Raw genomic sequence first — 16,317 nt, forward strand, 5'->3', positions numbered from 1 at the left:
CTTCTTCTAAGCCTGTCTCATCTATTAACCTCCCCACCCCCAACATTCTGCATTTATTCACAACCACAAGACTTTGCTAAGGTTCACAACTCCCAGAATAACTCCTACCTCATCATCTAACCAAACTATATCCATTCCTCACAGTCTGGTTCAAGTCTCTCCCCCCTCAAAGAGGTCTTCTTCAACTGGCCTAGCCCATAATGATTTCTTCTCACTTCTGGACTACACCACTAACTGTCTCTAACATTAATCATGGTACTTAATAATTTCTTGATATTTTAAACTGTTACATTTTCTACCCTTAGCCAGAATACAAATCTGTGAAAGCCAGAAACCAGGACCATCCCTTCCCTTCACCCCATCACTACGTTATACTTCTTTCTGACTCCTCTATAGCATGGGTTCTTTTTTTTGTGTGTGTTGGATACCTTTGGCAGTCTGGTGAAGCGTATAAACCCCTATGGACCCCCTGTATAAAAGACATAGGATTATAGAGGAAACCAGTTATTGAAATAGTTATTTTTTTTTTATTTTTGGAGGGAGGAGGCTTGTCCAAGGTCACACAGCTAGTAAGTGTCAAGAGTCTGAGTCCTGGATTTGAACTCAGGTCCTCCTGACTCCAGAGCCAGTGCTCTATTCACTGCACCACTTACCTGCCCCTTGAAATACAGTTATTAAAATTTTTCAAAACAAATTCACAAAACCCAGGTTAAGAACTGCTGTCCTACAGTGTCTAGCACAGTGCTGTAGCAGATGTTCAATAAATATTTTAATGAATAAATAGCAATTCTGTTAACCAAGGAGATAATTATTGTCACTTTGCAAATTCTAAATTTGTTTCAAAAGATACAGAAACATAGATCTAGGTGAGAAACTTATTTTAACTTTTTCATGTTGACCCAGTTAAAATCCTTACGTTTTGCTTTGTAGTATTGTTAGAAACTTGAAAAGATGTTTGCAAAAATCAATATATTTAAGCATTTTGTATATACAAAATGCTTAAGACAAGCTTGTTTTTATTTTTTCTTGAACAATTTTAATGCCTGCTATTTGAAGAGTCAAGGTGGCAAAGGTACCCCTCCCCAACTGATGATTAGCTTACTGGACCTGACTAGCCGTTTAATGATGTTGCAACAACCAGCTTGAATTTGCTTTGCTAAATAACCGCAACAAAAAAGCATCATATTTCAGTTTTCTTTCATAGCTGGAAAACTAATATTATAATTTAATTATAAAATGCATGTTTCTACAACACATCTTCTAAAAATGAAATATCTATAGCTGAATTATAAAGGATGTGGGGATTAGGATTATACCAAACAAGAAATTACTTTTTGTAAAGAAATCTGTTTAATAATTTTAATGAGATTACCAGGAAGAGTCTTAATAATTCAAATAGTTGGTTATAGAAACATTTCTATGTATATATGTATATAATATATATATACACACATATATATGCATATATATGTGTGTGTGTACATATATACATATATACACACACGTATATATATGTATGTATGTATGTGGGGGTGGGTGGGTGTGTATATATGTGTAAATATCTGTATGACCAAATACATGGTCATTACTACTACTAAATAAAAGGGATATTGATCATATGTAAACCCCGAAACAAATTTTTCTACTGAAAGCATAAACAGGGATGGCACTTTCCTGAATCTACTCAAAGTATAACTTGTGATGGTATAGCTTTCCCAAAGCAAAGTTCTCCACTCTACTGGTATAGAGGACTGTACTTAATAGATATAGATGTCCTGAAGTCAGATTAAAATAAAATTGAACTGCACTTAGTCAATTCGCTTTAAAAAGGTCATTATTAGAATAATATGCCACTCTTAGGATGATAAAGCTAGATCTCCTCTGATGAAAAGGAAACTAGGACAGAAGTGAAATCCATCTTTCAGCCTGACGCTGTTCACCTTAAAGTATATGGTCACAGGGAATATTACTGAGTAAAAGAACATTCAACAGAGTATAACTGCTGTGAAGTAAAGTTTTCTATCAAAACTCTATATGGCTTCAATTTCTGTGACATTCATGAGTTCTGTAAAAAGGCTGGTGAACACCAGGAGAACCGTAAATGGCCAACAAGTGCAAACATCCTTTCCAAATTCTCCATTGCCAATGTTTGTTTTTTTGCCCAAAGCCATTCATGAAACCTAATAATTGATGAAATACAGGTTTATTTCATGGATAAATTACTTACTTGAGAATGATTGCTTGAGGTCTCGATTTTCTCTTGAGACTTGTCTCTAGCTAATTTGGCAGCTTCCTTCACTTCCTGGAATTTCTCTGCAAACTGAACATTAATAATGTTTACTGAAGTCATTCCTGGCCCCAAACGTTACTGCTGTTCAGAATCACCATCACCATTATGCATCCTTCTCAAGTCAGCAAATACTGTAAGTATGCAAAAAAAAAAAAAAAAGCAACAGCAAGCTTTTTAGATAACTTTTAGAAAGTCAGGAAAATGTTTCTTACGAGTCTAGCAAATGCTTTTTTCTACAGAATACTAGAAAATCAGAGTTTTCTCTAGAATACTAGAGTCACTCAGACTATGACTTTCTAAACTTCTAGGAGAAAGATTGCAAAGTTAATAAAGACTCACAGGTTATTACTAAAATATAATGATTAAAAATGATATTGATTGAGATGAAGGTAAAAATAATTTTCTAACTGCACAGAAAAATTCAATGTGCCCCAGGGAACAAAGAACAATCAAACGTACACATGAAGAGGAAGAAGTACAGGAACACAGTCCTTTTAGCATTTCACATTATTAAATACTGTGTTTTAGGTACTAGTTAAATTACATTTGGAAATGAACCCTTACCTCTAGGATAGTGGAAAACTCACTTTATGTATTGAAAAGATAGACAAAGAAAACACACTAAGAGCCTAGGTTACCTGTAGAGTGATTAATAAGCCAGGTGAAAGCCATATTACATTTCAAAATCTCCTGTTTTTGGCAAAAGTTACTTCTTGTTTTTAATCACATAACTATAATTCTACTTTATTACTTTAACTTCAATCAAGCAAAGAATATCAGGACTAACAGATGAATCAATATTTACTTTGCATGGAAACCACAGTCTCAACTCTAAGCACTGATGTACAATTTTCCCTCTTCAGAAATGTTTTGCTAAATATTCATAAGGTAAGACCAAGTCTTTATAGGCATTTTCACTGTGAAACATTGCCAAATTGCCTTTGGGCTGGGAGTGTTCCATATCTATTGGAAAAAGTTGGTACTTGACCTAAATGGATTAGAGACAGCAAGGAAGGAGAAGCCACTGGAAAACAGAATATGCATCAGCTGGCAAGACGTAAACCTCTCTATAACCTTAAGCATCCAAAGGAACATCAAACCTACCATTAAAAAAAAAAAAGTGTGCCTGAAAATGAAGCAACAGCTTCTAAGCAAGAGGCCAAAAAAGAGCCAATGACTTAATTATTATGTCCATTATACTGTGATTGTCTGTTTTCTCATTAAAAGGAAAAGAGTATTTTCATTGACATGTGATCACTATATAAGGCCAGGATTTGAAACCAGATACTCTGATTCCAAGGGGTACCTAGGTGGACAGTAGATAGGGTCCTGGCCCTGTAGTCAGGAAGATTCATCTTCCTGAGTTCAAATCTAGCCTCAGATACATACTAGCTATGTGACCCAAGGCAAGTCACTTAACCCTATTTGCCTCAGTTTCCTCATCTGTAAAATGAGCTGGAGAAGAATATGGTAAACCATTCCAGGATCTTTGCCAAGAAAACCCCAAATGGGGTCATGAAGAGTCATACATGACTGACAACTCTGATTCCAAATCCAATGCTCTACCATACCAGCAGAATAAACCAAGGTATATAGAAATGACCCTAAGAAGCCCAAACTTTTTTTAGCTGAAAGATCAGAGGGTACTTCTCTCGGTTCAATGCTCGCTGAAAAGACACAAGTTTTTATGAGCAAATATAGTTCACTAAGCTGTGTGTGTTTGGATAAAGGTGGCTTTGGTGATTCAAAGTGAGACATGGAATTAGAAGTTGAGATTTTGCTGGTAAAAAGGATTTAGCAAACCTAAGCTACTGAATAACCAGGTAGTTTTTAAAGATATTTGTTGTTGTTGCTGAGTCACTTTTCAGTCATGTCCAATTCCTTGTGACCCCATTTGGGGTTTTCTTGGCTAAGATACTGGAGTGGTTTGCCATTTAATTCTCCAGCTCATTTTACAGATAAGGAAACTGAGGTAAACAAGCTTTAGTGACTTGCCCAGGGTCACATAGCTACTAAGTGTCTGAGGCCAGATTTAACCTCAGGTTCTCCTCACTCAAGGGCTGGCACTCAATCTACCCTACCACCTAGTTTTTAAGATAATTCATCTTTATTGGGAAAGATAATAAGGGACATCAGGAAAGGTTTCTCAGAGGAGATGGCACTTGAGCTGAGCCTTGGGGGAAGCTAGAGTTTACAAGAGGCAGAAGTGAGGAAGGCGAGCATTAAGACGAGGGGGACAGGCTGTGAAAAATAAGATGGAGGCAGGAAATACAAGGCCCGGTACAGGGAAACAGCAAGCTGGCCAGCAGATAGAGAACATGAGGTGATGGAAAATTCCATCTACATCCAGAGAAGAACTATGGAGTCATAATGCAGAGCGAAGCAGATTCTTTTCTTTTCTTTTTCATTCTCATGGGTCCTCCCATTTGTTCTAATTCTTCTATACAACATGACTAATACAAAAATATGTTTAATAGGAATGTATACAGAGAGCCATCTGATTGCAGGCTGTCTTGGGGAGGAAGGGGGAGAAAATTTAAAACTTAAGGAAGTGAATATTGAAAACTAAAAATAAATAAATAATAGAAAAAAATAAAATAAAATAAAGAACATGAGTGAGCTAGCCTCAAGCTAGTTTGCTAATGGCTCTAAATACCAAATGAAGGAGTTTGTAGTTGATTAGAAAGGAGCCACTGAAACCTTTAAAGCAAGGGAAGTATCATGGTCAGACTTGAGTTGGCAATTTGGCAGCTGTGTGGAAGATGAATTAATGCTGACAAACAGGATGCAGGGAGACCAGTTGGGAAGCTACTAGTTTAATAGAGTCGATGAAAAACTAGGTGGTTGTGGTATGAATGGAAAGAAGAGAACATATGTGAGAGACATTGAAGAGGTGGAATTGCCCAAATTTGACAACTGACTAAATATTGGAGAGTGAAGAACTGAGAAGGAAGATGTCCCAGGATGAAGCCCTGGATGACTAGAAAAGTGGAGGTATTTTGAACTTAAAAAGTTAGAAGAAGGGATGGGGGGGGCAGAGTGGGGAATAATGTGTTCTGTTTTGGAAATGTTCAGTTTAAGATGACTATAAGGCCATCCAAGTAGAGATGTCAAGGAAATGTTAAGAAGATCTTGGAAAAAAACATGGCCTACATGTCCGATCTACACAAGTATCATCTTCTAATTACAGTGTGTGTGTGCAGGATTTAGAGCAAGTAAGCTTCCCCAAAAGACACTAACACAAACATTTGAAAACATGATTGGTGTTCCTTCTCTACACCCCATCAACTAACTTAGTGCAAATGAGATAAAAGAGTTCAGGTAAATTAACAAGAAAGTATCTGTGGTTCATTGTAATAGCGATAGAGGAACCATAAATACATTCTGGAAAAAGAGGAAGTAACTTGAGAGAAAGTTTCCTCAGAAATTTATCATCATTGTTTCTGTCAGCATTCTTTGACTTAAGTTTGGCAGACTATGCTCAAAGTATACCAAAATCTGGATTCTGCTCCAGAAACACAGAAAAACCTGAGTAGGGATAAGGGTAGGGGAAGGGTAGAAGGCAAAGTGGACAAAAATAAGAGAAGGAACAGTTCATGCAACACCTCACCTGGAAGAGGAGCCAAGAACACAGGTTATAAGAGAAACACATTCACGTGTCCCAACACGTTCTCGTTAGGAAGACTTTGACATCTTTGTTTCACAAGTATGGCCTCAGAGAAGACCTCATATTGGCAGGTGAGAGCAGGACAATCCAAAGGTGTGGAATATGGCATAGGGCAATTTTTTTTTAATGTATTGAGCAGGGTTACTGATTTTTTTCTCCTTTTTTACTCTTTGTCACAAGGGATAGCTCTCTGAAAGGAAAGAATGGAAGGCATACAGATGGAAATATAAAAATAAAATATCTCAATAAAAAAATTTGAAGATAGTATCACAAATCCCAACACTGCCACTCTTGTGACTTCCACTGAGTTGGTAAGTTGAAGAGAAGGATATCTTTTATTGATTTTTCTCTGCTCCAGAGATGGAGTACCAGACACACAGACATCTTGTCTTCATTCCTTTCCACAGGTGTGGGTATTTTTAAGAACACCCCTGCCCACCCCAATGATAAAGAAGGACAAATAGGAAGAGGTTTAGGAGATGCTTGGAGGCAGATGGTTCCATATAGGGTTTCTTGACCAATTTGCATTCATTTTCACTATGTTCAATAAATTGTGTAATTACAGGTTTATTTTAAAATGAAAGAACAGAAAACTCCATCTCCTGTGTCCATGTCTTTTCGCAAGCTGACATTCCTGGAATGCACCCATTCTTGGAAAAAGGAAGGAAGATACATGTTCCCTTCTTTCTCCAAGAATCAGTAGCTTCCTTCAAAGCTCAACTCTAATGCAACATTCTATTGAAGGCCTGTCTTAATCCCTCCAGGTTCTCTTACTCCTGAAATTACTTTGTATTTACTTTACACACACACACACACACACACACACACACACACACACGTGCGCGCGCACAGGTATGCACATATGCAGATACTTGCTTCCTACAATAGATTAAGGTCCTTGAAGATAGGCACTATTAATTTTTTTCTGTTTCAGTAGTCCCAACCAAAGTACCTGGCACAAAGTACGCATTTACTAAATTCTTACTGAATTAATAATTTGCAAATCATTACTAGTTTTGGGAGAGAGACTAAGGTTGGATATACTGATCTGCTAGACAGCTACATAGAGATGATGACCAAACTCACAGGAATTGATAATGAAGGCACTTTCCCTGCAGTAACTACCATAAGTAGTTCTAAGGAAAATTCAGAGATGTACATACATATACATGCATGTGCACACATGCACAATTATATGACATGTAGACACAACTAGGAATATAAACAATAACTTTTATCTATCTGCTATAAGCCACTCTCAGTTTATGCCAAGTCATATTTCAAGTATACATCTCTGCCCAGAACCATGGTCATAACAACTGTTCAATAAATATTTATTGATTTGATTTGTAACATGCAAGGCCAACAGCAAAGGAACAGAACTTATAGGGACACCAATCACAACAGTGAATTTTGATCACTGTTCTTTTCCTAGAACCAAGTACTATGCATGAATGTTTATGAAGCACACAAAAATTTAAGTTTCAAATCCCTTGATTTCAACATTAAAAAAAAATTCCAATATTTAGCTATCCCTGTTGTGGGGGAAAAAAAATCTCATTGAATCTAACACATCTCTTTTAACTACAAACTATTCCTTTTATACCTGCAGTGACCAGCTGAGAAGCATTGTAAACACTCACTGGATGTTTGCTGATGGTCACGATGATCTGTACCAGAGAAGTGGAAGCAGAAGAATGAGAAAACAAGAGGTCACTTCCAATCTGCAATAAAGTATTTTTCTGAAAGGGCCTCATTTCTGCTAATTTTGGGCTATTCCAGAATGATACCTCCTCACAAAAATAAGGCCCCGAATAGCCAAAGAAAATATCCCAATGGCTTACCAGGAAGCTTGTTTCTCCAAAGTCGAACTATCCCTGGCAGCTGTTATGATTGGTGGCAATCTTGTACAATTCCATAGTTCCCCGAAGGGAATTTTGTCTCTATTCATATCCCAAACATGTACTCTGACATGGAAAGGGCCTTGCTGGTAGGGAGGATGGAGCAATTCTTTTACAGCTTCCAGGGGCAGTAGAAGTTTCCTAGCGTGTAACATGGTCTTTCTCCAAACACAGAACAATTAATTACTGGAACTTATTAAAGTAGGTTACCACTGGTATAGTATCTGGACCATTCAGAGGTAGGGGGCAAGGTAAGGTGGAGAACAGCCAAATTATTGGACTGTAAAACATAATAGTTTGAGGTAATAATTCCAAGCATAGTGTATTATGAAAGTGTGGAGGACAAGATCCTGAAAATTTAGACAAATTCTAAAAGAAGCCAATATAACCAATCTAGACATCTAGGCTGAGGGTAGTGGTGGAACAGAAGAGACCCTATTCTGGGGCATAAGAGACAGATCATCTCCTGATCTGTCACCACCAGACTGACCTGTTCAAGAGCAAGTCAAATGGGACCAATGTGGGTCAAATAGGCCTTAATGGCTTAGAACAAAGAATAGGAAAAAAGATAGCTCTGGCCACTAAAGGAAAAGTCTTATTTAGAAGCCCTGGAGATTTCATATTCTGCCCTCTGGTAACTCGGTCTAGACAAAGACCCAGAAATATCTCTTCATGAATGCCTAGAACTCTGAGACAAGCTCCACGAAAACAAGCCCTACAAAAAGCAAAGCTGGAAGGGACATATATATTCATTCTCATCCTCTCTCTCTCTCTCACCCCCTCCACCCCAGGTATTTACCCCGATTCTAGATAGATAGGGTCTGAAAGTCTCAGGCTTAGCCAAAAGCCAGGATAACATGAAAATACCAGCCACTCTTCTAGGGAAAAATTCTTCCATCTTTGGAGAAATAACAGTTATATGGAAGGAATACTTTGAAAATTGATGACACTAAAACAGTCATATAAACAGAGACAAAACAGCAGCCTCAAAGAACAAATTATTATAGCTGAAATCCTTCCTAGAATTCCAGAACTAAAAGAGCATTCTCATTAAGTCAATCCCCCTGCCTCCAAGTACGGCATACCTAATTCACTCAGATAGAAGAAATTTCATTCTGTTTTTAAAAAAATCCTTCTGTCATAAAGTATGTTGTGACTTAGGTTAAGTATATCTGCTTCATGCTCTGTCCTCTATAAAGATGACGAAAGCAACATTTTGTGACCTATAACACATTTCAAAGATTTATGAAATAGCTATTCAGCAACTCTGGGATTCAAAATGTTTACTGTAAACTCCCCTCCCCTCAACTCCAACTATCACACCATAAACTATTTACCATTCACTGATAAATTTTCATAGGTTTAAGACTGACAATCTCTGAAAGCAATAATTAGCTGGCATGAAGGAGCTCAAGCCTTTAACAGTCTCAGAGTGGCACAAAAGGAACAACTGTGCCTGAAGTATTTCTAAATTCACACAGCAATCCTAGCCACCCACAGACTTGTAAAGGAAATAAATGATCAAACTCTATAACTGGGCTGAAAAAGAAAACTAGACAGAAAGCAAGTTTTCATTAGTGAAACAATTTATACATCTTGCTTCCCACAATAAAAAGAAAGAAAATACTTTGCTCCTGTTGGTTCCCATTAAAAAGATTGTTCCCTCCTCTCTATTTTCTCCCCTCCCCCCGCAAAAAAGTATAATGATGGTGAAAGAGAACAACCCTTTTGGCTTTGTACAGATACTTTCTCAAATTACCAGTTTGTATTGTGTATTCTCAGAGATAAATGTGGATTTATTTGTCCACCCACTTGGTATAATATAAAACATCAACCTATTTAAGAATGCTCAGAAAGGACTAGTACATACAGAGAATTATCTAGCATGTGGGCACTGGTAAGCCAGGGTTTCTGGGCAGAGATGTGCCAAAATCCTGGCCCATAAGTTGCTTGGGTTCTGAATCTTTCAATTAATCCCTCTGTTAGGTTGAGTTTATATCCTTAAATCAACTCCAGTGGCTCTGAGAACATCCCCATGTCTCCTACCTAATTATTATCTGCTGCTTCATGGCCTAAATACCAAAAATTATTCCTTGAGTATATAACAAAGGCAGTAGTAACTACTCCCCATGTCTGTTAGTGAATTAATGGTCCAGGCTAAAGGAGAAAATCTAGCCAACAAATCAATCTCAGATTAAATACACTACCCAATTCAGGTTCTAGAGGACAGATGATGAAATATATGTCTCTTGGTAGGAAGGGTAGAAGGTCTAGCTACCAATGCAAAGTGTTATATAGATGTGGTCCCTCTATTGGTCAATTTTGTATAACTTTTTTTTTCCTTTGTTATAGTGAAAATTTCATGGGGATAGGTGGAGCTATATTTGGAAATAACTGTGATATGAAAAACAAAAGACTTAAAGATAACTAAAAATTAATATCCTTCAGGTTCCTTTTAATTTACATCTGGAAAAATCAAAATCAAGCCAACATCCATTGTTTTTCCTACTTCTATATTAACTGAAGAAATCTTTCAGAAAATGAGTAAAAAACAATTATACAGAAAGGGTTCATCAGAGATAGTGTAGCAGACAATTTTATATTATGAAAAGCAAATGATTTAAACCCTGTTAGGCACTGGAGCCTTTACTCTAACAGCATAATGATGGATGGAGAAGGAGATCTGCTCACATAGGCAAGAATCTAGGTGTATCAGCAAGCATAGCAGCCCTCTGACCACCTCTAAGCTTATACCCATAATTTTTACCAACCTGCACGTTTGCAGCTACCTATGCCACTAAATCCCTCCAGGCACACATTCTGTTTACTGTATGCCATCCTGGACCATAATCATAGAATGAGCTCACTTTGGCAGGTGCGCTGAAAATCAGGCAGTAAATATTTGGATCAGGAAGAAGAGGGGTCCGCGATGTCCTGGGATAGACGACTAGGACAAGGGGCTTGTGTCCTAAAACTACAGAAGCTAGTTTATTTCTTTTCTCACTACTCCAGGTAGGCTGAAGAGAAGTAAGGGAAAGGGAGACATCTGACACAGTTAAATGAACTGTTTGTTTAAAAGAGAGATAAAATGACATAGTGAAAAGAATGTTAAACAAAGTTAGGAGAAATCTGGATTCAAATCCTGACTCTGATATGTACTAGATGTGTGAATAAGCCTCTGTTACCTCATTAGTAAAATGAGGATAACAGCTCTAGTGTCTAGCTCAAAGGGTATAAAGGACAAAAATGAGACTATGAAGCATTTAGCAAATCTCACAGTAGTAACATTAAAAAGTCAGCTATTGTTATAAATTATTATTAGAAAAATTTCCAAGTAGGCAATGTGTGTGTTTGGTACCTCCTATCTCCCTTCCTTCTTCAATCTTTTGACACATCCTTTTCCCCCTTGCCTTCCAAAGCTCTCATTTTAGCTACCTACTATGCCAACCCACTTGCCTCTGTCCTTTGCTGCAACATTCCCATATTCCAAAATTACTTTTTACTTCCCATTCCCCATTAACCACATCAAAATTCTCCTATCTTCAGTGCATCTCAGCAGAGTGTTAAGAAAGCAAATGCATAAAATTTCAATGTCTCATAACCTACACCTCTCAACTGGAAAAGAATTGCTAAAATTTCAGCTAGTAGAGGGAACTATTTGGGGACTAGAAAGTGAGTGGCGTGTCTTCTCTTAAATTATTTCATTCAACCTACTCCCCTACATGAGGCAGGCTTCACAGGAGAAAAGGGGAGAAGGAAGAAGAGAGTTTTGTGATGGCTAGTTCCTTTCTCTTTCAGGGGAACTGAGGGTTGTCATTTCTAGTGTCTGTTCAGTATGTCCCACCTTGTCCCCTAACTTTACCCTTCTACCCTGCAAAATTTAATCTTTGAACCACAGTGGAAAGGAATGGGTGAAGGAGGTAGGGAACTACCAACATAGTCGCTGTACTACACACTGAAGAGGAATGCTGGCCTTGGTAGAAGAAACAGGTTCAAATCTCGCCTTTGAAAACTTCGCTGAGCTTCAGTTTTCTCATCTGCAAAATGGGGATGATAATAATGATACCTTCTCCAGGGGACTGTTGTGATGACAAATGAGATTACATATCACTTTGCAAATTGTAAAGCTCTACATAAATATCTGTTATGTTGTTTTAGTAAAAGAGGTTGGTTCATACTAATCTAAGTGTGCCCAGGGACTTCAGACTATGTCTTGCCTTGTTCCTGAGATCTGGTATATCTGTCAATCTGAGATTTGTGGAGCACCTGTGTCATGGGTGCTTCCATTCTGAGGAGCAAGTAGGTCCCACTGCTCAAGTCTTCCACATTACAAATCCAGACTCTCAGACTAGTTTCCCACACAGTCCAGTTCCACTTGACCCCCAAAATACTTGGTTTGGTTATCTAATAGTAATACTAATGAGAACCATTTGAATCAATGGCTTATCTTTTATGCGTACTAGCTATGCAGGACGGTGGCAATTATGAACATTACTAACTAGTATGGCTAGATTTTGCTGTGTTTTATTTAATTAAAACAGTAAGCTCTACTTACATAAATCCAATTTCCTAGTTGTAGGATCATTCAATTACAACTTTAACAAATTAAAGGAAACATTGCCTACTATACTCTACACAAGCATTTCATCCTGAGCTACCAGAATTTTATAAATGACCCCCTCAGTGGCATTTATTAAGCTGAATCAGCACAAACAATACAAAATTTAGGGATGTAGGAGGAAAGTACATGGTTAAAAGGCAAAAATAATTACACCTATTAGTAAGTTACCCAGTATTGACTAAGAAGGGAATTTGCAGAGGACAATGTCCCCAAAACTACTGCAATAGACTAGGAAAGAAGCAGGACTAAACTGTGACCCAAAAGCAACTTTGAGATGCCTTGCCCACTGCAAGAAATATTGATGCCTCTATCGCTAATCAAGCAGGTACAGGTAATTCCATCCCTTTCACCCACTTGGTAAGGAAGGTGTAACTGAGATCTAATTTTTAGGACCTTGAAAGCTTAAAGCATCTAACTTTGGAAAACAATGCGATACTCACATTTTTGTACTGACAATGAATGCAGCTGGAGAGAGGAAGCTCTCATTTTGGGTGTCATAGCCTAAAACTTTAGGAAAGAAAGGTCAACAAACCAGAAAAGTAGTCCTACCATGACACTTCTGAGTTCACTCTTAAAGCTAGAAGAAATCTTAAAAATCATTAAATCCAGTCATTCCTTTTACAGATGAAGAAAATGAGGCACAAAGAGACAGGATAATTTGACCTAGAATATAAAATTAGTGTCAGAAATGGGATTTGAACCCAGGACTCCTGAATTCATTCCATTTCTCTTTCTACCACAGTAGGATGGCTCTAGAATTTTGCTAGGCATGAACAATTTATTTACACTCTGCTTTTCCATTCCCAAGGTAATTCTTAGGTTAGCAAAGTACATATAGCTTAAAAAGCAAACAGTACAGATAGTTTTAAAAGTTATGTCCTGAAATAGAATCCAATTTTTGACAAGACTTTTATTCAAATAGTGTTGACAGCATGAATTAGGCCCTAAATGTGCAGCAACTGAAGTCTGAAGGACTTCACCAAGCACAGCAGCATACTGTAGGAAGAACCAAGCTACCTTTGTCAGCTGTTGCTCAGAAGAAAAACCCAAACCAAACACAGTGTTTGCTCTGCTGTCTGCCCACTGGCCAAACTTCTGCGATGTTTTGGTGAAAGTCATATTAGGTGTGATTGTGCTGTTGATGATCACCTGCAGAAAAAAAAAAAGAGAGTGCAAAGAGAAAAACTATATTAGAAACCAAACTGTTTACTTTTGAGCAAAAGAACTAATTAATAAACAGCCTCCTCTGCCTAGATATATTTGGTACTAATTTTGAGGGGAGAGTCCAGCTAAGGAACAGCAGACAGTGAGTCTAAATTAGGATCCTCTGAATTACTGGTGGGACAAATTATTTTCTAGTCATATAATATTTTGCAGAATTGCTATTTTATTTTCCCCCAGAAGCTGCCACCTACTAGAATTCCCATTCTGTGGCACCTATGAGCCCAGAAATATCATTCCTTTCTCTCAAAGTGTAGCTACGACTAAGAATCTCTGTGTTCACCCACATGCAAACCAGCTACCTAAGCTTCCAAATCTGCATATTCAAATGAGATGGTAGTCCAGCCAATCACTAAAGGGGTCTGTTCCCTTTACTGTCTTCTAGCTGCCAGAATCCCAATAGAATGTGAGCTCCTTAATGGCAGGGATCAACCATATCTTTGTCTTTCTTTCAGCCCCAGCACTTAGCATTGTGCCTAGTACAGACTAAGCACTTAAATTTGTGTTAACTCCCTGAACACTACCAAATGGACTCCCTATGGATTCTATGACTGTGACTATTTTACCTAACAACCTCCCTGGCCCCCTCTCCAAGTTTGCAATTTTACACCATGTGCTTAAAATTAAATGATGCCAGCTGCCAATCTTTAGAAAGCCAGGCCACACCTACCCAGCAAAACTGAGTATAATGTTCCAGGGCAAAATATTGACTTTCAATAAAATAGAGGACTTTCAAGCTTTCTCAGTGAAAAGACCAGAGCTGAATAGAAAATTTGACTTTCAAATACAAGAATCAAGAGAAGCATGAAAAGGTAAACAGGAAAGAGAAATCATAAGGGACTTACTAAAGTTGAACTGTTTTGTTTACATTCCTACATGGAAAGATGACATTTGTAACTCATGAAACCTTTCTCAGTATTAGGGAAGTTGAAGGGAATATACATGTATATAGACAGAGGGCACAGGGTGAGTTGAATATGAAGGGATGGTATCTATAAATAAATAGATGGATAGATAGATAAACAAATAAATAAATAAATGGATTGATGGATAAATAAATAAATGCGACTAAGGGTGAGAGAGGAATATATTGGGAGAAGGAAAAAGGGAGAGAAAGAATGGGGTAAATTATCTCACACAAAAGTGTCAAGGAAAGGCAGTTCTATTGGAAGGGAAGAGGAGGGAGGTGAAAGAGAATGAGTAAATCTTGCTCTCATCGGATTTGACTTAAGAAGATAATAACATACACACTCAATTGGGTATCTTACCCTACAGGAAAGTGGGGGGAAGGGGATAAGAGAGGGGGAATGATAGAAGGGAGGGCAGATCAGGGGAGGAGGTAATCAAAAGCAAACACTTTTGAAAAGGGACAAGGTCAAGGGAGAAAATTGAATAAAGGGGGACAGTATAGGTTGGAGGGAAACATAGTTAGTCTTTCACAACATGACTGTTATAGAAGTGTTTTGCATAATGATACATGTGTGGCCTATGTTGAATTGCTTGTCTTCTCAAGGAGGGTGGGTGGGGAGGGAAGAAGGGAGAGAATTTGGAAGTTCTAAAAACAAATTCTTTTAAAAAAAGTTGTTTTTACGTGCAACTGGGAAATAAAATATACAAGCAATGAGGTATAGAAATCTATCTTGCCCTACAAGAAAGTAAGGGGAAAAGGGATGGGGGGAGGGGAGTGGGGTGACAGAAGGGATGGCAGACCAGGGAAAGAGGCAATCAGAATATATGCCATCTTGAGGTGGGGGGATGGTAGAAATGGGGAGAAAATTTGTAACTCAAATTCTTGTGGAAATCAATGTTGAAAACTAAAAATATTAAATAATAAAACAATTTAAATGAAGAAGAAGAAGAAGAAGAACAAGAACAAGAACAAGAACAAGAACAAGAACAAGAACAAGAAGAACAAGAAGAGGAAAGCCAGGCCACTCTCTTGAATGTTGAAAGAAAAAACAGTACAAATCTTTGTAAGCCTGAGTCTAAGAAAGAAATCATGAAAAATATTTATGGATGAATATGATTGGAAACTTTTTTTTAAAAGCTTTAGGAATATAACCTATCTATTTAGCAAGACACAGTTTACAACACCATAATCCCCATTGTTTCTAGTTATTTACAGGTCATTTTCCCCGTTAGAATATGAGCTCCTTGAAGGCAGGAACTGCTTTTGTCTTTCTTTGTATGCCCATAGTTTACCAAAGTGCCTGGCATATTACTCAGTGTTTAATATTTGTCTGTTGACTGACACCACAGGGAAGGAATGGTAGTCATTTGAGCAAGAGTCCTAAAAAGGGAAACTATTAGTAAATTTGCTAATTAAGTGGATGTTCACATCTGTTGATTGTACTCAACTAATAACAGTTGGAGCTTACACACCCTAGCATCATTATTTTACTACAAGAGAGATAATGCACTCAGATTTCTTAAGTATGCATAAATTCCACAGAAAAGGTCAGTAGTGGAGAAATAAAAGAGAAAGGGAGAGAGCAAATTACCTCTAATAGGAGCTCATGGGAGAGAGAGCAAAAAGAAAGATATCTACAAACTTGCCTTTTTGGAATCACATACTAAGCAGGCATGGAAAAATGTGAACCCCACAACAATCGTTATT

General features: G+C 37.7%; 1 protein-coding gene across 2 annotated transcripts in view; it reads right to left on the reverse strand.

The window, feature by feature from the left end:
- HOMER2 (homer scaffold protein 2) overlaps positions 1–16,317 on the reverse strand; it is a 160,816-nt gene that overhangs the window by 33,921 nt on the left and 110,578 nt on the right. For both annotated transcript variants that reach the window (XM_036735747.1, XM_036735746.1), the window contains exons 3-4: positions 13,497–13,628; positions 2,228–2,320 (exon numbers count right to left, since the gene is read on the reverse strand). In XM_036735747.1, the coding sequence (XP_036591642.1) occupies positions 2,228–2,320; positions 13,497–13,628 (225 nt within the window). The remainder of the gene's footprint in view (positions 1–2,227; positions 2,321–13,496; positions 13,629–16,317) is intronic.

Source organism: Trichosurus vulpecula, chromosome 8, assembly GCF_011100635.1.
Source record: "Trichosurus vulpecula isolate mTriVul1 chromosome 8, mTriVul1.pri, whole genome shotgun sequence".
Taxonomy (NCBI): Eukaryota; Metazoa; Chordata; class Mammalia; order Diprotodontia; family Phalangeridae; genus Trichosurus; species Trichosurus vulpecula.